The sequence below is a fragment of the Thamnophis elegans genome, chromosome 2, assembly GCF_009769535.1.
Source record: "Thamnophis elegans isolate rThaEle1 chromosome 2, rThaEle1.pri, whole genome shotgun sequence".
NCBI lineage: Eukaryota > Metazoa > Chordata > Lepidosauria > Squamata > Colubridae > Thamnophis > Thamnophis elegans.
This window is the reverse complement of record NC_045542.1, coordinates 5,993,482-6,016,432: the sequence shown is the minus strand read 5'-3', so window position 1 is coordinate 6,016,432 and position 22,951 is coordinate 5,993,482. Positions and strand designations below refer to the sequence as shown.

The window sequence follows — 22,951 nt, the reverse complement described above, 5'->3', positions numbered from 1 at the left end:
GGAGGCATAACGTTTATAGGAATCATAAAAGAAACCATAGCATTGATAATGGAATTAGGTTAAACAATAAGAAAAGCATCAGTGATGCCAAAGAAAAACAAGTGGGACCTGCAACAAATACTTCTGATGTAGAATATTGTGTTCACTTTTCCAATCTTTACTTATGTCCTTTCATTCTTCTCCTTGCCTCCTTTCATCAGCATCCATATAGACAGAGCGGTTTTCCATTTTGTAGCCTGAAGTAACTTTTCTCCTATTTCCAGTTGGAAAATCAGCCATTAACTCCATCTGGATCTCAGTTTATGCTTTAGGCTTAGCAACATTTCTGGAAAACCAGTTTAAAATTCCTGATTGTTGAATTCCTATTAACCTTCCATTGGGCTGAGAGGGAAGTAGGTCTTTTTCTTGTAAATGTGTTTTTTATTTTCCATTTTCATTTTCGTACAGTCACATATATACTGTGCATAACCGGGGCCATATAACATTAAGCAATAAACCAGCCATTCCTCTTGTCTGTTATGTCTTGAGTGGGGTCATGCCTTAATCAAATCATCCGGAGTTGAAGGCCTTTTGTTTTGTAGATAAGGTGGCCCAATCTTTTTCAATGAGTACAAAATATCTGCTGGGGCTATTTAACAGACTTGGGGGCTGTTTCTGTCTCCAAAGAACATGTTTCTCTATTTTTCCTTTAGGGAAATATAATATTCTGCCTTTTTAATATTTCCTAAATATGCCATTCTTCTGGGAGGGGTGGCTTCCCACAGTTAACAAGCAAAAGGACAGTTATAGGCAGGCAAAACATACTTAATAATAACAATTTCATTCTTTCCATTCTATCCTTCTGTTCCTTTGTTCCTGTATCCATTCTTTTATTTCCCTCCATTGGGAACAAAATATAATTGTCTGCTAAGCTTAAATGTTTTTTTTTTTGCAACAATCCTGTGAAGTGGATTAAAAACAAAAGGAGTGACATCATTCCAAGGCTACCTAATGAACTTGGTGAGTTATGGGGATTTGAATGTGGGACTCCTTCAGCCTTGGCGGCTTTAAGCTGTGTGAGAACTTCAACTCCCAGAATCCTACGCAATTTTACAAGTCAGCTTGGCTTTGCCCCCCTCCTCTCCTTTCCGACTTCCGCCTTGTCTGGTTCACGCCCCTAGAGGTTTAGCTCCCGCCACTAGCCGCCTCAAAACGCGTGTGGCTGATGGGGATGATAGAGAAAGGCCATGGTGGGGCAGAGTCAACTTCCGGTTAAAAGATCACTTCCGTTGACGACAGAATGGCGTGCATATAGGTACATCTGTCAATAGATTATACTATTTTTATCTAGATGACTTGGAAGGGAGTTTCCTCCCCTTTACAGTGTTTAATACATTATCCGGAATCCTTTTTTAAAAATCAAGAATGCCCCCAAGACCTCCTCCTACCCTCCTGCACTTTTTAACGTTTCTGCTCTGACGCTTTGTTTAGGGGCGACGTCATCACTCCGAGCCGGAAGCGCATGCCCGCCCTGGTGTGCAGGCCCCTTGCTTATTCCGAGGCGAAAGGGGTTCGCCGCGATGATCCGCCTGTTGGCTCATTGTCCAGCCGGAGAGCTGCTTCGAGGGTAAGAGAGATTGTGAAGCCGGGCAGGAGGCTACTTGGGTGGCCGGGAGAATTTGTTACGAGGTCCCGTTAAGGGCTAAATTACAATAGGTCCTCAAACTTGGCAACTGTTAAGACTTGTGGACTTCAACTCCCAGAATTCTCCCGCAGAGCAGAGTTGGCTGGAGGATTCTGGGAGTTGAAGTCCACAAGTCTTCATACTTAGCATAGGTCAGTGGTTCCCAAACTTGGCAACTTTAAGACTTGTGGACTTCAACTCCAGCAGCTGGCTGGAGAATTCTGGGAGTTGAAGTCCACAAGACTTAAAGTTGCCAAGTTTGGGAACCACTGGCATAGGTTAATGGATTAAATCGTTGTGGTTTCCCCCCTCTTCCATTCAATCATGTCCAATTCTCAGTTTTCTTGGCAAAGCTTTTCATTGTCATTGCCTCCTTCCTAGACCTGAAAAAAAGTGACTGGTCCAAGGCCACCCAGTTGCCTTTGTGCTTAAGGTGGTGTCCAGGTGTCTAACCTGATGCCTTAATCACTACACCAAAGTGACTAATTTGTGTTTTCCATGGCTATTTATGTTGTATGAGTACAGCCATTATGTTTACATCTTCTGAGAACAGAAGAATATTCCCTCTTGGCTGTCCTGGGCGATCCCAAATTTGATAGCAAACTATGCATAGGAAATCCATTACATACTCTCCTATTGCATAAGAACTAATCTTCGGTCACAAAGTTTCTTTTCTTTTCCTTTTATTTATTTAGCAGCTGTTTGTTTCGTTTTCTATCTTTCTTATTAGTTTAAAATAATTTCTTCCCATGGTTCTTTTTATAAACCATCCTCTTAACATCCCTGGGAGACAATTAAATTGAGATAATGACCTATCTAAGATTACAACATGAATATAGTATCTGAAGAGATTCATGCTTGTGACTTCTTGATAAACATCTATTTTTTACATCACACTAGATCTCATTTAAGATTATCTGTTAATAAGAGTAAACTCTCTTAATAGATAAGATCAGTTTGAGTTCACAGAACACACTAAAATCAAAGCTTGTTTTCCTTTGGGGCTATGCATAATCCCAGTTAATTATGTTTAATTCAGGTAATCTAGATTAAGAATATTCATGTTTTAGCAAGTTGCATGAACATGACCTCTCTTTAAGGTATCACTCTTTTGGAATAGCAACTTGGGATGGTGGAACATGTCCAATGCATCTGAACAGTGCTACATTGCAGAAAGTCTGCAAATGTATTTGCAGGCTTTGTGGGAAAATGATACCTTCTTGCATTGTGCTCATGTTGGGTGTTCATTACTTATTAATAACAGCACTGGTTTACTGAGTTAACCCTAGTTGCAGCATTTCCACGAAATGTTGAACCATAGTTAATCACACTGGCTGTATGGACAGCTCTGTAGAGTAATTTTGGTTTGCAGTAGGTAGTCAACAAATTAGCAAGTATGACTTTTATATCCAATGAATTGTACAAACTACATAGAAAAACGTTGGGGATCATAATCAGAAAGCCTATTCCTGCTTCAGTGAGCTGCTCATATTCTGTAGCACAGGGAATGTGATAAGAAACATGATAGCAAAGCCAAGGGAATTGATATAAAAAGACACTTCTTTTAATGTCTCTACATCAACTCAGTAGTGGGTTAAATAAGGATGCACAGAATTTGAGCTCCGTGCTGCATTTTTATCACAGATATTTATTTGCCTTTGCAACGAATAAAAGGTTGGGTACAAGAAAGGATATTCCAGGTATAAAAATAGTGATACTAACTAAGCAGCCTAATGAAAATCCATCCAGATCACATTTATCCAATGAACCACAGGTCAGAGTACTCTTCAGATTTTTAACTTGGAACTCTAATTCGCAATGGCCTGGCCTGCCAAAATACCAATAGCTGGGCATTTTGTCAGTTATAGTCCAAAATATCTAGAGGCATTTTCACTTGTTGAACATTTGAACAACAATCCTGGATTATTTAACTACTGTTTGCTTCAAACCACAATTTCCAGTTTGCAGTAACCAAAAAACAGCTGCTAATGTGAAATTGAATTCTAGCTTATTCCTATTTTAGCAAACTGGGCAAAAAAAGAGAATTAGCTATGAGCCTGGTTATTTATCAATCACCCCCCCCCTTTCTCATGCTTTAATATGATTTATAGCATTCTTTTTTGAACACAATCTTTGCATTGGAGATCATCTTTGTTTTTTTTTTATCCCAAGCTTATTTTTACATTGTCAAAAGAACAAAGTTTGGTTGGCAACGTAGATGCTCCAGCTGCTGTGGTGGATGAATCTTCATTGCAAAGTAAGTTTATTTCATGAGAGCATGGTTTACTTCTATGTATGTAAATTTATATTTGTAATTTCTTCTCCATTACCACAAGTAGTTATAGCAGTAATTCTATGAACTAGGTTAGCCTGAGAGTTACTGGCTAGATCTGGGTAACTAACTGAATTCCACGGGTGAAATTAGATTAGAAGCCAAGTTTCCCCACTTTGGCCAACAGCATAACTGCTATTCTAGGTACAAGTTAATTGAATGTATCAAATACTGGTACCTCCTCCAAGCTGTGATGTGCAGTAGGGAATAGGGTTTTTTTGTCCTCTTCCAATATTATTTTGCAAAAACATGTTTTAGAAATGTTTTGGAATCTTTTGATTGCAAATCTTTTGAAGTAATGTTGTGAGAATTCCTATGGTCAGCTCTTCAGATGAAAAAAAAAGATGTTTAACAAATGCAAGAGACTACTTTTTGTAACTAAAAAAAAGGAAACTCATCCTACGCATTTGATGCAAGCATTTAGAAATGGGAAATAAGTGTTTCAGTTTCGTTATCTGTGAAGCATATTGGTAGTAGCCCTTCTTTCCTTTAAACATTTTTTTCCCAGTTTTCTCTGAAATCTCTATTGCATTTGGGGGGGAAATATTCTGTTGCTGTTTTTAAAGAAGCCACCCATGATGAGGCAGCAGCATTTCCCCTAGGTAGCAAAGAAAGCAAGTATTTATAAACTGGATAAGGAATATTTTGGGTTTTTTTTCTTGACTTTAGCTGTGTGTATGTAGATACATACACAAAAGCCGAGGGCGCAGTGTTAGGGTGCAGTACTGCAGGCCACTTCAGCTGACTGTTATCTGCAGTTCAGCAGTTCTAATCTCACCGGCTCAAGGTTGACTCAGCCTTCCATCCTTCCGAGGTGGGTGAAATGAGGACCCAGACTGTGGGGGCGACATGCTGACTCTGTAAACCGCTTAGAGAGGCTGAAAGCCCTATGAAGCGGTATATAAGTCTAACTGCTATTGCTATTGCTATTATTCAAGATGTAATACAGGTAATCCTTGATCTATGGCAGACTGCCCCAAAACTACTTGCAACCCAATTCAGAAGTTATGACTCCTCTCCATGGTCATGTGACTGCATTCATGACCATTTGCATGCCCTGCGGTCATGTGACAGCAATTTGTGATCCCCCCCAAAAACAACAACAACAATAAAACCCTGGCATTTACTTCTGGTTTCTGGAAAAAAACTGTCCCATAGTGAATAATGGATTTACTTAACCAGCACCTCAAAAAGTTCATAAAATTGGATCTGGTCACATGGCGATGCACATTAGGACCATCACGACTTATAAGCATAATTGCCAGGCTCAATTACAGCTGTAACCTGAGGACTACCTGTATGAGTTAGGTATGATCTATAACTCTTTCATCCCATCTAAAGGATCCTCTGAAATGATTGTGTGCTGTGTCTTTTTCCCTTCTTCTTTCTTAGAAACCGCTCCTGAAGTAGTCTCCAGTAACCCAATTCTACGGAAATGCAGCCTCCCGTCCCCAAACACCTTAAGCCAGTCCAAGCCTGGATCGAATCATTGCAACATTACGATGCTAGGCACCTGGGCTTGGCTGACCTGCATCCAGATGTATTTGCAGTGATGCCTCGGTAAAAGGCTGTTGTGTTATTCATTTCCATACACTCCCATAAAGCCTCAGCATTGCAGATATTGCTGAGTTATGACAGAAGGGATGAGGCAAAAATACAATTTAATAAAGTCTACCAAGCAAGAGCTGCTTGGTAGACTTTACTTTTAAAGCCCTACATGGTATTGGACCTGGCTACCTGAGAGACCGCCTCCTTCCATTCACCTCCTAACGACCAATAAGATTGCACAGGTTGGGCCTCCGGGTGCCGTCGACCGGACAATGCTGGCTGGCGGCTCCCCGAGGGAGGGCCTTCTCTGTAGCTGCACCGGCCTTGTGGAACGAGCTACCCGCAGACATCCGGACCCTCACCACTCTCCCAGCCTTCCGTAAAGCCACCAAGACCTGGTTGTTCCGGCAGGCCTGGGCTGTTGATTAATATCCAGCCCCACGTGATTGAATGGATGATATTAATTTTAATAATTGTATTTTTAAATTTTTATATGTTTTTACTTTGTTGTGAGCCGCCCAGAGTCCCAGGAATCATCTCCAAGGACAGCATCTGGCTCACTTGATGATGTCCATGGATCTGTTGCCCTGGACCATTTAATTCATATAAAGTCAGAGTTGTATGGCAGTGAAAATCTGATAGGCATAGATCTCAGCTATTAGAGCTATGAGCAACAGAGAAATTCTAGGGCATTAATTCTGAACTGGTTTGCCTGTGCCACTTTCTACATGAGGCTGCCCCTGAAAAGTGTTCGGAGACTACAGTTGGTCCAGAATGCAGCCGTGCGAGCGATCTTGGATGTACCTAGATACACCCATGTTACACCCATCCTCCGCGAGCTGCACTGGCTCCCTATTGGTCTCCGATCGCGCTTCAAGGTGCTAGTCATTACTTTTAAAGCCTTACATGGCTTAGGACCTGGCTATCTGAGAGACCGCTTCCTGCCACATACCTCCCAACGGCCGATAAGATCTCACAGTTGGGCCTCCTCCGGGTACCGTCGGCCGGACAATGCCGGCTGGCGACTCCCCGGGGGAGGGCCTTTTCTGTAGCTGCTCCGGCCCTGTGGAACGATCTACCCATAGAGATCCGGACCCTTCCCACTCTCTCGGCCTTCCGAAAAGCCACTAAAACCTGGCTGTTCCGGCAGGCCTGAGGCTGTTGATCAATATCCAGCCCCATCGAGACAGAATGGATGGTGTGTTAATTTAAAAACTGTTATCTTTTTATTCATGATTTTTAATTTTTTTATCTTGTCTCTGTAAGCCGCCCAGAGTCCTACAGGATACAAATTTATTAAATTTCAAATTTCAATTTCAATTTCTGTTGTTGGGTGCACTTTAACATTGTTTGCTTCTGATATATTTTGCTAGCTATTGCATCTGTCTGAAGCGTGTCTCTTGTGTTTTTCCTTCTCAGCCTTGATATCCTACATTCAGTGGCCATCTGGCAGAAGAATTTCAAAAGAATTGTGAGTATTTGAATATAGATTGCAACAGATGCCTTGGCTAATCAAATTGTACTTGAGGTTACCTGTCCAGAGAGATGTGTGCAATAGGCTTTGTGGGGCACCTCTGCATGAAAAGTACTGCTATTCCCAAACAGTCTTGCAGGGTAAAGCTGGATATTTAAGTGTTCTGACCCCCTCGTCCTACACCAAAGCACACCGAGACAAAGATACTGCAAAGATTTATTGATACACAGACAGGACCTTGGCAGCAAGCCAGCATCATCCAGACCTTGGCAGCAAGCCAGCGCAGTCCAAGCCTTGGCAGCAATCCAGCACAGAGTAACCTTGGCAGCAATCCAGCCTGCCAAGCTAGCCTCAAAAGTTCTCCAACTTTGAATACGTTGACTCTTGCAAAAGGGGCGTGTGCACAATCATTCCTTTTATAGTCTTGAGAGAAGCCTGATTACCACCAGAGTGCAATTATCTCCTGTAACTGCGTAACTGTTCCTTACGCCTATTAGCTCTCCGTTGTCGGGCATCCAGGAACAACTCCCTTGGCTCCTTCCCACTGCTCCAATGCATGACATCACGATCACACTCTCTTGTCTCCTCCCCACTGGTCCAAGGCTCAGGCGCCTCCTGGTGGCCAACCAGCTCTTTGCGCCCTGCTTGGAGTTGGAACCCTGTCCAGGGTCCTCCATATCCTCCAGAGCCGACTCATAGGGCCCCTCGCTGTCGGAGTCTGGTGGCAGCTCCAACGGCTCCTGCTGGGCCACACATTTAAGTAGCCTTATATTTCTCCTACTCCAAAAAAAGCACAAATGGACCTTGGCTCTCACTATTCTTAATATTCTTAATAAATTACAGTTAAGAGCACTACAAGCACAGTTGACTTGTCCCTGTCAATAGCTCTGGCTTGTTTTGCCGCTATAAGGATCACATTTTCTGTACCTTAAGGTGAGGATACAGGCTAGTGCCTCATGTGCCAGAGTGCCTCATGTGCCAGAGTGCCTCATGTGCCAGAGTGCAGATGAATGGGTGAAAAAGTAGCAGGAGCAGGAGTGACTTATGGGTGCAAGTTGTAACTTCCTGCCAGCTTTCCCATTTGGAGCAAAATTCTAACGCCTTAGAAAATGGAAACAAGAAAATGATTATTTCTTCTTCAAATCATAAATGGCCCTTAATACTGAGGTTGGCAGGTCTTGTAGAATACAATTTAGACTTGTCTACATTTCCACCAGTGGTGAGATTCAAATAATTTAACAACCGGTTCTCTGCCCTAATGACCATCTGGGTAAGTGGGGCTCGGTGGTCATGTGACTGGGAGGGCGTGGCCAACTCAAGGTCACTCAGGTCGATGAACGCTTCATCTTAACTGTGACAATGTCATAAGGGTTAACCGGAGAGGCAGTTTCTGTAAGCAGGGCAATAAAGATTAGGCTAGAACAACACCAGAATGTTTCCTTCCTGCTTTCCTTACAGGATTAGCCCTGTAAAATGGAAAAAAGACAAAATGAGATTTCTTCCAACAATCGGTTCTCTGAACTGCTTAGAAAGTTACCAACCGGTTCTCCCGAATAGGTGCGAACTGGCTGAATCCCACCACTGATTTCCACCTTGTGTAATTCCATTATCGTTGATTGATTTTGGCAGGAGGTTGGGTACTATATTACTACCACCAAAAGTTAAGATTGTACATCCCTGAGGGTTATTATTCTATAAAACTGTGTATCCCTTAATAATGATTGCATGCTTAGGAGGTTTTTTTTATAGCAATAGTGCTCATACACTGCTTCACGGTGATTTTATAGCCTTCTCTAAGCGGTTTACAGAGTCAGCGTATTGTCCTCAACAATCTGGGTCCTCATTTTACCCATCTCAGAAGGATGGAAGGCTGAGTCAACCTTGAGCCGGTTAGTATCGAACTCCTGGCAGAGTCAGCCTCCTCTGTATAGGTACAGGAATTGTGTCAGGTTGATGATTCTGCCCCAATTGTAAACATTTCCTAATACTTGGGAAAAAGAAAAAAGACCTCAGATTGAAATTATCTGAAGAAGCTGCTATGGGAGTCCCTGGTTCAGATTTGATTTAATCCGTGAATTCCTGTCAGGCAGTCTGTTCTCTTAGTTGTCCCTGGATCCGAGGTGGCGCAGTGGTTAGGGTGCAGCACTGCAGGCCACTTCAGCTGACTGTTATCTGCAGTTCGGCGGTTCTAATCTCACTGGCTCAGGTTGACTCAGCCTTCCATCCTTCCGAGGTGGGTGAAATGAGGACCCAGACTGTGGGGGCGATATGCTAACTCTGTAAACCGCTTAGAGAGGGCTGAAAGCCCTATGAAGCGGTATATAAGTCTAACTGCTATTGCTATTGCTATCCATGGGAAAGAGGTAAAAACTTGAGCTAACTTGTAAAAAGAAATGACAAAACAGAAACTTCATGGAACGTTCTGGTGAGCTTCCTTTCCGAAACATCCTGCTCCAGCTTTTAGTCTCAGATCTTCCTTTTCGTTTCCAGAGTTATGCCGTCGCCAAGACACGTGCTGAGATGCGTGGTGGTGGTAGGAAACCCTGGAGGCAGAAGGGCACGGGTAGGGCACGGCATGGCAGCATCCGATCCCCTTTATGGCACGGAGGTGAGTGAAAAGTTCTGTCTCTGGTGGTCAGCTGTTCCCATTTCTTGTAATAAAGTGGGTGGGTATCAGACCACAGCAGAGGACACACAAAACTGATAGCTTTGTAAGATATATTATTTTAGGGTAAATTGCTTCTTGCCTGGCCTTTTCTGCAAGTTTTCTTTTGATTTCACAGCCTTCCTGCAGACAGGATGAGATTTTTCTTCTTTCTTTTGCAAATAGGCCCTCCGGAAGCCTGTGTTTCATTAAATATATTTTAAAGATTGGAAACACATAAACCTGAAATTTGCTTTGTGGTTTTTGATCGGAAAGTGAAACCACTCTCTGATTTTTTTTTCTCAGCCCATGGTAAAAGCCGCCATGAATTTGTCTGTTTGTTAAAGTTTTCTCATTTTTTTTTTCTCCTCCAGAGCTCAAGGCAGTGCAGAGTCCTCACTTAACAAAGGCAATTGGGATTGGAATTTCTACTTTACTAACTGATGTCGTAAAAAGCCTGGTGTCACATGACTGTGCGGCTTAACGACAGGAATTCTAGCACTTCCGCTTGCCGTCATTAAGTGAATCCTGCAACATTGTTAAGTACAGTGTCACAAGCTGCCATTTGTGTCCTTCTGCAAGCTTCCCCGCTGACTTTGCGTGTAGGAAGTCAACAAAGAAGGCTGCAATTGGACCAAGGGATAGAGTGATGTGTGGTAGTTGTGATTCCAGGTGCCTGGATCATATCGTGGCACGTCAAAACCGCGGTCCACTAAAGCGCGCCGATTAAAGCGCATATGTGACATCAGCAGCAGCGTGACAAGAAAGAAAAAGGGCGCTTTAAAAAGCGCTTTTAAAGCAAGCCGATTCACATAAAGGTTAGGGTTAGGTTTAGGGTTAGGTTAAGGGTTAGGGTTAGGTTTAGGGTTACGTTAAGCGTTAGGGTTAGGTTTAGGGTTAGGTTAAGGGTTAGGCTTAGGGTTAGGTTTGGGGGGGTTAGGTTTAGATTTACGCGTTAATTTTAAGTTTACTGCTCACAGCGTGCTGTTTTCGTCGCGCTGTGATGACGTCATGTACGCGCTTTCGTCGAGCGCACTTTAGTCTACCGCGGTTTTGTGGTGGAACCGGATCATATGACTACAGGGGACACCGCAGTGGCCATCAATACCATGTATTACTTTCTCAGAACCTTCCAGCTCAAACTTTTGGCCGTTAAATGAGAACCACCTTTGTACGGAGCGTACCCTGGAAGCAACTTTATATAGCCGCGCTCATCTCTCGTAACATCCGGTGAAGTTCGTGGCTAGAGAGAACATGCTGGCCCCAAATACCCAGTGAGCTTCAGTGGCTGAGGATGGCCTTGTGGCCAGGGTTCTCCAGTTTTGAGCCCAGTTCTTGAACCGCAACTCACCCTGCCCGCTTGGTTCTGCTGCTCACATCCAGCCCGGTCGTGCAAGAGTGGCACTCTGGCAGGCAGGTCTTTGAGCTCTATGACCCTTCCTTTGTTTCATTCTAGGCGGTAAGGCTTTTGGCCCCCGTGGCCCCACCAGCTATTACTATATGCTTCCCATGAAAGAGCGGGTCCTCGGCCTCAAGGTGGCGCTGACAAGCAAGCAGATGCAGGTACGAGAGCCATCTTGCAATGGGAAGGCCTGTTCTGTCCTGGCCTGCTTATGAGACTCTATGGTTCTTGTTGGGTTGGTTCCTAGCTAGTTTTCCAATGGATGCTCCCTTGAGCAGCTGTCTGTACAATCCAGAAATATTTTGGGCTCTCCTGAGCCCACTGTGATTAAATAAAACGGGCATTAAAAGCTTTTAAAGCAGCTGCTATGCCAGGTGGGCACAGAAGCTAGAGGAATGATGAGCTCTATTAATGAATGATAGAGACCATACTTGGTTTTGAGCATTTTTTTGCTGAATTATTTTCTAAGCTTTCTGCATTTAAGTTGATGTAGGTTTGGAGTTTCAGATATTTCAAATATTTTGCTGAAGTGGCGCAGTGGTTAAATGCAGCACTGCAGGCTACTTCAGCTGACGTAGTTCTGCAGTTCGGCTGTTCAAATCTCACCGGCTCAGGGTTGACCTCAGCCTTCCATCCTTCCGAGGTGTGTGAAATGAGGACCGGATTCTTGTTAGGGGGCGATATGCTGACTCTGTAAACCGCTTAGAGAGGGCTGAAAGCCCTATGAAGCGGTATATAAGTCTAACTGCTATTGCTATTGCTATTTGCATGCTTTTGCACAGAAATCTGGGTTACCACGGAGAGCAGGGGTTTTAGAGAAGGCTTTGTTTAAGCTTCAGGGTATGTTGCCATATTTGGTTGAACTGATTGAGTGACTTGGGGGATATGGAGGCTTTCGGTGGGCGGGGGTGTTTAAAGCCTCCATATTATAAGCCTCTTTCACTTTGAAATGGTTCCAGAAACAGGGTTTTTGGTGGAGTAGTCCATTGCCTCTGGATTATATAGAGGTCCTTATTTCCCCCCCCCCCCCCAACTTGCAGGGTGATCTCCATATTGTGGACTCTCTAGAGATGCCAACCTTCGATCCTCAGTATTTGGCAGACCTGGCTCGCTACAGGCATTGGGGAGATCGGTGTTGTTCGTGGATGTGTGAGTTGATTTTGGTTGTGAGGTAAAAAGGATGAAGCATGTTGTGCGGGTGTGCACACACACACAGACACACAGACACATACATGCCACACAGTGTAAAATACCTTGTTTTGCCTAGGACTGCTGGTCTCTTCAGCCATGAATTTTTTTCCCCTGTAAATCTTTTTCAAAATACATCCCAGGGCAGCCATAGGTTAGTGTTGTGACCCCCCCCCCCCCCTCGTCCCACACCAACACACTCTGAGTCAAAGATACTTTACGGAATTTATTAACAGACAGGCAGGTCCTTGGCAGCAAACTGGCACAGATAAGTCTTGGCAGTAATCCAACCTGCCAAACTCACAATGCTGTTCTCCAACATTAGTGCATGCGTGACTACTGCAATGCGCTCTACATGGGGCAGCCCTTGAAGAGCATTCGGAGACTTCAGCTCGTCCAGAATGCAGCCGCCGCGAGCGATTGTGGGTGCACCTCGGTACACCCACGTTACACCTATCCTCCGCGAGCTGCACTGGCTTCCGATTGGTCTCCGGATACGCTTCAAGGTGCTAGTCATCACTTATAAAGCCCTTCATGGTATTGGACCTGGTACTTGAGAGACGCCTGCTGCCAATTACCTCCCAAAGACCCATTAGATCACACAGATTAGGCCTCCTCTGGGTTCCGTCTACTAGCCAATGTCATCTGGCCACTACCCGGGGCTCCGCCCTTTGGAACAAGCTCCCCGCAGAGATTCGGACCCTCACCTCTCTCCAGGCCTCCCGAAAAGCCGTTAAAACCTGGCTGTGTCAGGCAGGCCTGGGGTCGATGAGTTCCCTTCCCCTCTCGAATCGTGTGGCTGTTGGTTGTTTTAAATGCTCTGTATTTTCTGTTGTAGTTTTGTGTTTCCCTTCCCCTCCTTGGGTTTGTGCGCCGCCCTGAGTCCCGTTGGGAATAGGGCGGCATATAAATAAAATGAACATAATAATGAACCTCGAACCTCGACTTCTGCAAAGGGGCGTGTGCACAAGCATCCCTTTTATAGTCTGGAGAGGAGCCTAATGACCACCAGCTGAGTGCAATTACTTCCTGTAACTGCGCAACTGTTCCTGACACCTATTAGCTCTTCGGTGCCGGGCCATCCAGGAACAACTCACTGCTGACGTCAGGAACACACTCCCTTGTCTCTCCCCACTGGTCCAAGGCTCAGGCGCCTCCCTAGTAGCCAACCAGCCTCTCTGCGCCCTGCTTGGAGTCGGAACCCTGTCCAGAGTCTTCCACATCCTCCAAAGCCGACTCATAGGGCCCCTCGCTGTCGGAGTATGGTGGCAGCTCCAACGGCTCCTGCTGGGCCACAACAGGTTAGCTAGTGGGAGTCTGAGCGAGAAGATTATTGTAGCCTTGAAAGCTCCCAAGTGGAAGTTTCTCTGCCGCTATTCATCTTCCCATGAATTAACAACCACGGGGGTAACTTTAATACATTTAGCTGTAGGGATGACAGTACAGGTACTCCTTGAATTACAATCACTCCTTCGGCGACCATTCAAAGTTACAATGGCATTGAATAGGGTTGATTCATCCCTAGTCCTCAAAATTGTACCTCACTTTCATTGTACAACGTATATTCAATTACAATTAATATTTTTTTCAGTAAACCTAATTCCCTTACATTCTTGATTGTCTGTTTAATAACAATATACCTTATATAATCACTGATCCCAATATGAAAGAGATTTACCAACCATTTATATTTGTAGATCACTGTTTTCAATTATGTATAATCCCACCAATCACCTATCGAGTATGCTTATGTTCATTATTGTCCTGTACATCATACATTCAAACAGAGATGATATTCCTTCATTTTTCAACAAGGTATTCTAAATAGTCACTTCATATATATATATATATACACCAATTTTTAATTACTCCTTATTAAAATTATTTATCAACGACAAGATATCTTTGTAATATATTCTTAGGGTTATACATTATATCCCCAATCCTCTATCAAGTATACATAAATCATTGTTATCCTTATCCATTTTAAAACAAAAAGTTCTAAAGTATTCAATTCATATACGTATCAGCCTTTTATTGTATCGTTTCTATTTCACAGCATAATTATATTATCACTTAACTCCTTCAGTTAAAACATAAGTAAAACATTTTTCATTTCCAGGTTTTTTCCCCCAGCCACCGATAGGATTTAATCCAAGTTTTGAAGTACCCCTAGTTGTAAACTCTCCATAGTGTATTGTAAGGCTTCTGATTTTACAAAGACCTCTTTAGAGTGCTAGAAATCCTGCATCTTTTGACTCCGGAACAGAATTGTTTTCCACCTGCTGTATAATTAGTGAAAGGGCCTGATATTTCTTTTTGTACCTTGAAACAAATATCGCCCATTCCCTAATAACCGCATTTGAGCGCCAACCTCGTTCTGAAGTTCCAAAATTGGGATACCCCTTGAAGGCAATAAATGGAATGTCAGGAAGCAGAATTCTTAGAGCTTATGACGGGAGGAGAGCAGGAGAGAGACGGGGAACCTTTCTCTAACGCAGGGCTGTCCAAACTTGGGAACTCGAAGACTTGTGGACTTCAACTCCCTGAATTCACCAGCCAGCTCCACAAGTCTTCATGTTTCCAAGTTTGGACAGCCCTGCTCTAATGGTTAGCTGCAGTCCTGTTCTGGAACCCTGATATCTTGCTGAGGCTTCTACGTCATTCTTTTTTTTTAATATAAATTTTTATTTTTATCAAACAGACAACACACACACACACACACACACAACAATCAAAAAACAAAAAAAAGACAAAAAAAAAATCATCATCACATACAGCATGTCATTTGGTTACAAGTGTTTTTACATCCATATTCTCGAATAATATTTACCATCACAGATTTTTCATCTAGTATAACTAAATACCTCACTTTCATTGTAGAATATATGTTCAATTACAATTAGTATTATTTTTTCCCAATATATCATTATTCCCTTACATTCTTGATTGTCTATTTGATAACAGTATACCTTTATATAATCCCAATGTGAAAGGGAAAAAAAATTACCAACCATTTATATTTGTATGTCACTATTTTCAATTATGCATAATTCCACAATCAACTATCAGGTATGCTTATGTTCATTATTGTCCTTGTACATCATACATTCAAACAGAGATGTTCCTTCATTTTTCAACAAAATATTCTAAATAGTTGCTACATATATATACCAATTTTTAATTATTCCCTTATTAAGATTATTTATCAACAACAAGATATCATTGTAATATGTTCTTAGGGTTATACATTATATCACCAATCCTCTATCAAGTATACATAAATCATTGTTATCCTTATCCTTTTTAAAACAAAAAAATTTCTAAAGTATTCAATTCATAGATGTATCAGTTTTTCATTGTATGGTTGTTAATCTATTTCACAGCATAATTGTGTTATCATTTAACCCCTCCAGTTAAAACATGAGTAAAACATTTTTCATTTCCAAGTTTTTCCCCCCCAGCCACTGATAAAACAAGTCCCATATCTTATAAAATTTCCCATCTTCTTGTTCTGTAATTTCAAATGTCAATTTACTCATTTCAGCACAGTCCATTATGGACAGCCCTGCTCTAATGGTTAGCTGCAGTCCTGTTCTGGAACCCTGATATCTCATTGAGGCTTCTACGCCTGAGTTTCATTACTAAAGAATTGTACCATTTATTTTTGACCCACTGCTCAAAAGATGAGAGAGACTTGAGGCATTGAGAGCAGCAGTCAGAAGGGGTTCTACCCGCAAATGGAGGGCATTGGCTAGCAGTTTGTATTTAGGAGATCCTAGATCTGGATTTGTATAACATACTTGATTTCTTGGCTTTCAGAGATGAAATACCTGAAAACATCCAGTCTGCAACAAGCGATCTTAAAACGTTCACAGTGGTGCCAGCAATAGGTGAGTAGAGATTGGATGGGTAGGATGCTTCAACAGATGAGAGTCCTTGCCTCTCAAACTATATAACCAGTCATCGGCCTCTGCCGTTCCCTTCTCAGTCTCTAGCTATCAGAGTAATTCCTACGATGTTAAAAACCCTTTTATCCTTTTCAGCTTTTGGGGATAATCTGCTGCTTCTTTTATTGTTTAGGGCTGTGTTATCTGTTACTTCGCTATAGTTTTAGCAAACAATAAAAGGAATTGCTAATATACATCCCACCTTACATAAAACCTTATATATATATAAAAAATATAACAGGGCAGCTGGCCCTCTCCTGGGAAAAAGGCTTGATTCTTCACTAAAAAAAAATCTTCCTAGCAAGGACTGGAAGGTAGGCAATGCAGCATCGTTTTTTTTATTTTTTATTTTAACAAAAAGAGATCCAGAGAGATCCATAATTACAGACCAGTCAGTCTAACATTTTGCAAACTGATGGTATTCACACCTACAGCCTGAAAATATTAACTGCAAATCTTGGAGATGCTGCCAGAAAGAACATCTTCGGTATATGACTGACACCCTGATATTTGGCAAGAGAGCACCAAGGATTTGTTAAGAATGTTTTTTCCCCCAATAAAAGGCCATAAGAAATGTTCAGTTACATCGCCTACGAAGTGCTATTACCTATATTGCATTATCCGGGACAGGTTATATCTGCAGCAAATGCTACTGCCTTGTGTCCTCTTTGCCTTTTAGTCCTTTTTTGTTGTTTAAGCCAGCAACAACAGGCCAAGCGATACCTTAACAAGGTGCTTGAACCTGGGTTTGTTCCTTTCAGCCGCCAATATCGTAAAAGCAATTCTCGCAGTCAGGCTTGTCAGGATACAGGAAGAATGAACATAAAACATTCTTGCTGCCTATGTTTGTAGTGCGCTAAGAACAGGCATATGCAGTGATGGGATTCAGCCGGTTCGCATCTATTCGGGAGAACCGGTTGGTAACTTTCTAAGCAGTTCGGAGAACCGATTGTTGGAAGAAATCTCCTTTTGTTTTTTCCCACTTTACAGGGCTAATCTGGTAAGGAAGGCAGGAAGGAAACCTTCTGTGTTTGTTTCTAGTCTAATCTTTATTGCCCTGCTTACAGAAACTGCCTCTCCAATTAACCCTTATTACCATTGTAGCAATAGCAGTTAGACTTATATACCGCTTCATAGGGCTTTTAGCCCTCCCTAAGCGGTTTACAGAGTCACAATATCGCCCCCACAGTCTGGGTCCTCATTTCACCCACCTCGGAAGGATGGAAAGCTGAGTCAACCTTGAGCGGTGAGATTTGAACTGCCGAACTGCAGATAACAGTCAGCTGAAGTGGTTGCAGTACTGCACTCTAACCACTGCGCCACCTCGGCTCTCTATTGTAACAACTAAGGCGAAGTGCCCATCGACCTGAGTGACATTGACTTGGCCACGCCACATGATCACATGACCACAGAGCCCCTCCTACCCAGCTGGTCATTAGGGCAGAGAACTGGTGGTAAATTATTTGAATCCCACCACTGGGCATATGTAACCATTTGCTCGTCCTTATGTTTTGCTTGAGGTCTGCAGTACTCCCTCCCTCCCTCCCTCATTTAGAAACCCCCCATTCCCTCAATTCCGGGTAGTGAACAAGACATAAAACATAAAAGCTTTATATAACTACGGTATTTTAATCGAAACAGTTAAAAACTATTCTGTAATTGGCATCTTCCAATGCCAACAGTGTTTCCAAAGATTGCTTCCACAGACTTGGGGGCTGAGGACGGCGTCTTTCCTGTTTTTTCACCTGTGGAGTAAAATAACTCTTTTTCACCCCCTAGGTCTTAATGTGCACAGCATGCTGAAGCATGAAACCCTGGTGCTCACCTTGGAGACCATCTCCTTCTTGAAAAGAAACTGCTGTGGCATGACTCACGATACAGTCCACTGTATCCCTTCCGGTGCCCTACAGCGATTTCCCCTAGCTCATTGGTCAAAGACTGACCCATTTTGTGGGTGTGCGTGTGTATGTTCTTTTTAAAATATGTACATTAAAACTAAACTTTCTTCCTGAGTCGTCATCTGTCCTTGAGAATGGGCAGCCTTGAAATAAAAACTTTCAGTTTAAAAATGTTATCACTCTGGGAATTAATTAGATGAAGGCAACACTGTTTATATCAGTGGTAGTCAACCTGGTCCCTACCGCCCACTAGTGGGTGTTCCAGCTTTCATGGTGGGCGGTAGGGGTTTGATGTAAAACTGCTTTATAAATTTTATAAAGTAAAGTTACTTCCCTACTTTATAAATCACCATTACTGTGGAACCGGTGGGCGATTAGAAAATTTTACTACTAACAGAAATACAAAAGTGGGCGGTAGGTATAAAAGGCTGACTATAATAGCAATAGCAATAGCAGTTAGACTTATATACCGCTTCATAGGGCTTTCAGCCCTCTCTAAAGCGGTTTACAGAGTCAGCATATCGCCCCCAACAATCCGGGTCCTCATTTTACCCACCTCGGAAGGATGGAATAGCAATAGCAATAGCAGTTTGACTTATATACCGCTTCATAGGGCTTTCAGCCCTCTCTAAGCGGTTTATAGAGTCAGCATATCGCCCCCACAACAATCCGGGTCCTCATTTTACCCACCTCAGAAGGATGGAAGGCTGAGTCAACCTTGAGCCGGTGAGATTTGAACAGCCGAACTGCAGAACTGCAGTCAGCTGAAGTAGCCTGCAGTGTTGTACTCTAACCACTGTGCCACCTCGGCTCTGTACACCTGGTTTATATAATGTATTTCAGAGAAATGGCGGAAAGACTTTGCTGAATCAGACCAAGGTTATTGAGAGGTTTAAAATGAAAATAAAAATCTGGGAATCTTGTTTTCAGAAACAACTAGTGACTGCACCTGAGTAGAAATTAGAAGAGTCAACTTGGGTTTTCACAAAGCTAAGATTTTTACGGGTTTTTTTTACTATGGGGAAAACAAGATGTTAGTTTTCCCGCAGTGCAAAATAGACCTTGAAGGTAGATAGATGCTAGGAATGCTCACTTTTAAGTTCTTTTAAGTTCTTTATGAAAAATATTTTTTCCCCTCCACTGTACTTAAAGTCTTCAAAGTGGAAATTATGATAAAGTATCCTTGTAGTAACTACCCAACTTATTTCACATCTAATGTAGGAAATTTCTTAGCCCAACAGGAGGAGTTCTCCATTTTATTTCTTTTGTTTCCCTGGTTCGTCAGCTTCCTAGAAATAATAAAAAAAGTGATGGGGGTGAAATATCTTAAATTTTACTCTTGTAAAGAAAAAAAAGTTTCATGATACTGTGATGCATTCCTGACCAACAATACTTCACTGTTAGCAAGCCCCAGATGTATTTGGAGGGAAGTGATTAACTGCAAGTTACCTGTCAGTGGCAGAGAAACAAAAAGTGATGCTACAGCTACAGAATAAAGTGGCATAATATAATGGCTGGAATTGTAACTTAGGAAGAGATGCAGAGAGACAAGACTTGCCCAGTTCAACATTCTGAACTTCAGCGCTTCAAGGTGCTAGTTATTACTTTTAAAGCCCTACATGGCTTAGGATCTGGATATCTGAGAGACCGCCTCCTGACACATACCTCCCAACGATCCGATAAGATCTCACAGGTTGGGCCTTCTCCAGGTGCCGTCGACCGGACAATGCCGGCTGGCGGCTCCTCGGGGAAGGGCCTTCTCTGTAGCTGCTCCGGCCCTGTGGAACGATCTACCCGTAGAGGTCCAGACCCACTCTCTCGGCTTTCCGAAAAGCCACTAAAACCTGGCTATTCCGGCAGGCCTGGGGCTGTTGACTTCACGAACGAGGTCCAGCCCCATCTAGACGGAATGTATGGTGTGTTGTTTTTAAATTTGTTTCTCTTTTTCTATTTTTAACTCTTATCTTTTATCTTGTTTTTGTAAGCCGCCCGGAGTCCTACGGGATTGGGTGGCATACAAATTTATTAAATTACTAAATTACTAAATTTCTGTTCCTATATTAATTTGATGATGATGTTTTTTCCATTAGATACGTTCTTATTTTTGCATTCATAAGTACTACTTATCTGGCTCCCTAAACTGTGGGAACAGAGGAATATTTGAATTTGTAAAGTTGTAATACTAAAACTTTCCAGCACTGACATTTATTGCAAGTTTATATTGTTGAACTGTGTACAGTACACACTTTAATCGAACAAGGTACACTTACAACTAAGTGTGCAAAATGCTTTGTACTTGAAATGCCACTTTGTTTCGGGTTCCAAACAGCTCATCCTGATCTTGTTGGCAGCTTTCTAATGAGGTTGGAGATACACACCCAATGCTGCTGAGTTTGCAATATCTCACGGCCTACTGACTACAAAAGTGAGGAGGGAGGTGATTTCTGATGTATTCACTTGTTCCTTCTTTGCTTTTTATCTAAAAGAGTAATCTGAGGTTACTTCCGTCTCCCTTTCTCCAACCCATGCATTGATTGAGCAATTCTTTCTGACTCCCGTCCTGGTAGGATCTAATTAGCAAGGTGGCCTATCCGTATAATGTATTTCTGTAAATAAATCATCTTTCTTTTTTTTAAAGTAATCTTTATTGTTTATACATTTTTTAAAGAGCAAAACATACAAATACAAATGCAATTTTAAACATACAACCCCCCTCCCACCCCCGCGGGTGACAGTCATGCACAGCCCAACTTTTGTTTTTCCTTCCTCATTGTTTAGTCTCTAAGCCGCATCTTTCCTTGTTACAAAGTTCAGGGATCTATTACAATACCCACATTCACTTTTAGTTCCCATTGTTAACAACCGCTGTTTGACTTTCCCCAATTTTAAGTCCTGCTGTTCTCCTTGTCGCCCACATTACCATAGGTTCCAGCTAAGATAATGTTCCGTTTTCTCCTTTGTCCCTCAGCCAACCCGTCATTCTGTCCATTTCTGCACATTCATAGATCTTTTTAATTATGGCATCTTCCGATGGTATGATAGTAGATTTCCAAACTGCGCATAGGTTATTCTTGCGGCCACAATTATATGTAGGCTCAATGCCATATAGATTTACTCATGTTTTCTGGTTTTATGCTTAGTAAAAACTTCTCGGGTTTCCATTTCATGCTTGCCCCGGTAACCACTTTTAGCCATTTTTGAATCCTTCTCCAGTATTTCGTGGCCTCAGTACAAGACCACCAAATATGGTAGAATGTTCCATCCCTTCTTCCACATTTCCAACACATCCTCTTCTATTGTAGTAATTAAATTTCTTTTATCATTTTTCAGGCCAGGTTCTTCCTTTCTGAAATACCCTACAAACCTCCAATACTTTTGAATCAAATACTTTTGGGTGGGAGTAGGGGAGGCTGGGAACATTTTTGGAATATTTGGAACACCCTTAGTTAGTTTGAAGCAATCTGGTTTGAACTCAGAATAAGCCTGTTCAAATTCAGAATGATTTGGGCGCTGCTAATGAAGACAGTTTGCATTAGGCTTCCTTTTTTAATCTTAGTTTTGAAACAGAGGTGGATATGGTTACGCAAGCATCAGTTGCCAATTTCAGTGGAATTCCTTGGTGATTTTGTGAAACTGTTATAATAATTTAGTTAAAAACCTCAAAGGTAATGTCAGCACGTAAGAGAAGTAGTGAAAGAGCAACCCTTAATCTAGAGTGAAAACATATTTGGGGTTAAACATGTAAGTATTCAAATACAGTGAGAAATGGAATGTGACTTAATGTTTATTTGAACCAAATTAATCTTCATTTCTGAAGAGAAGAATTGGTTTCCAGCATTCCAACTTAGCAAAAATTTTCAGAGCAGAATATTTTACACAGAAATTTGCTGAAATCTCAAAATTTCCTTTGTGTAGCTTCTAGAGTCTGGGAAGGGCGTTCTGTCTCTATGCATAGCTTACTTAGTCATGAATTCATGCACATCCTATTCACGCTGTGGGTGCATGTTGGAGAGAGCTTGCATAAGGGGAGGTTGAAGTTTGGGATTTGGACTCAAAAATTATGCTCATTGCAGAGCTCACAGGATAGCCTCGTTCAGCTTAAACTAATTCTTAGATTAAATGGATAAAGCAAGATATTTCTTATAAAACCATGATGAGCAAACTCTATTTGTGCCCATATCATTTCCTGTGCCTTTAGGAGACAATCTTGACAAAAAACTTAAACCTGGCACAGCTATCTTCTATCATTTGAAGGCAGCAAAATTAGTGTAAGCTGAAATAATGTTCACATATCTTCTTTGAAAAGGGAGGAGGGAAATCTCTCCCTGAAAAGTCCAAGTGAGGAAAAACGCCACCTCGTTTCCTATTTCGCACAGTTGTCTTAAATATGAAGGTAGTGCATGCTTACTAAAGATTGATCACAGATCTCTGAAAGAAGGATAAAGATTGCAACCACAGAATTAAGAGACGATACTTCGCTTCCTCAATAGCAAAGTGAGATCTGCCCCAGTAAAAGGAAGTTTGCTATCTCTGTGGTTGCAGCCATTGATGGCTTAAAGAGCACAGATCCTCTTCCCAAAGGAAAGGCTCTGAACAAGATGCTGTCAGAAGATCAGAAAAGTTGTGAGTAGACAAGAACTTGCCTGTCACCCAGTGGCAGTGCCGGATTTAGATGAAAAGAGGCCCTAGGCTATTCCACTTATGAGCCCTTTCACCTCCCATTTTTAAGTTTGTAAATTACATGAGAGACAATAAAATACATCATTACTGTGATATTATCAATCTGGCCCTGCCCAGTGGTGGGTTTTCAAATTTTTTTAGAACCTCTTCTGTAGGTGTGGCCCTGCTTTGT

The 22,951-nt window shown here is 42.2% G+C and overlaps 1 protein-coding gene across 1 annotated transcript; it reads left to right on the top strand.

Moving 5' to 3' along the window:
• Positions 1–1,196: 1,196 nt before the first annotated feature.
• On the top strand, positions 1,197–18,275 carry MRPL4 (mitochondrial ribosomal protein L4). The gene is given in 11 exon segments (XM_032211810.1): positions 1,197–1,294; positions 1,471–1,606; positions 3,836–3,920; positions 5,388–5,555; positions 6,963–7,014; positions 9,508–9,625; positions 11,118–11,224; positions 12,104–12,234; positions 16,074–16,144; positions 17,981–18,043; positions 18,046–18,275. Coding segments are annotated over 8 exon segments (765 nt in total). The 5' UTR covers positions 1,197–1,294; positions 1,471–1,606; positions 3,836–3,920; positions 5,388–5,430; the 3' UTR covers positions 18,144–18,275.
• Positions 18,276–22,951: the final 4,676 nt, after the last annotated feature.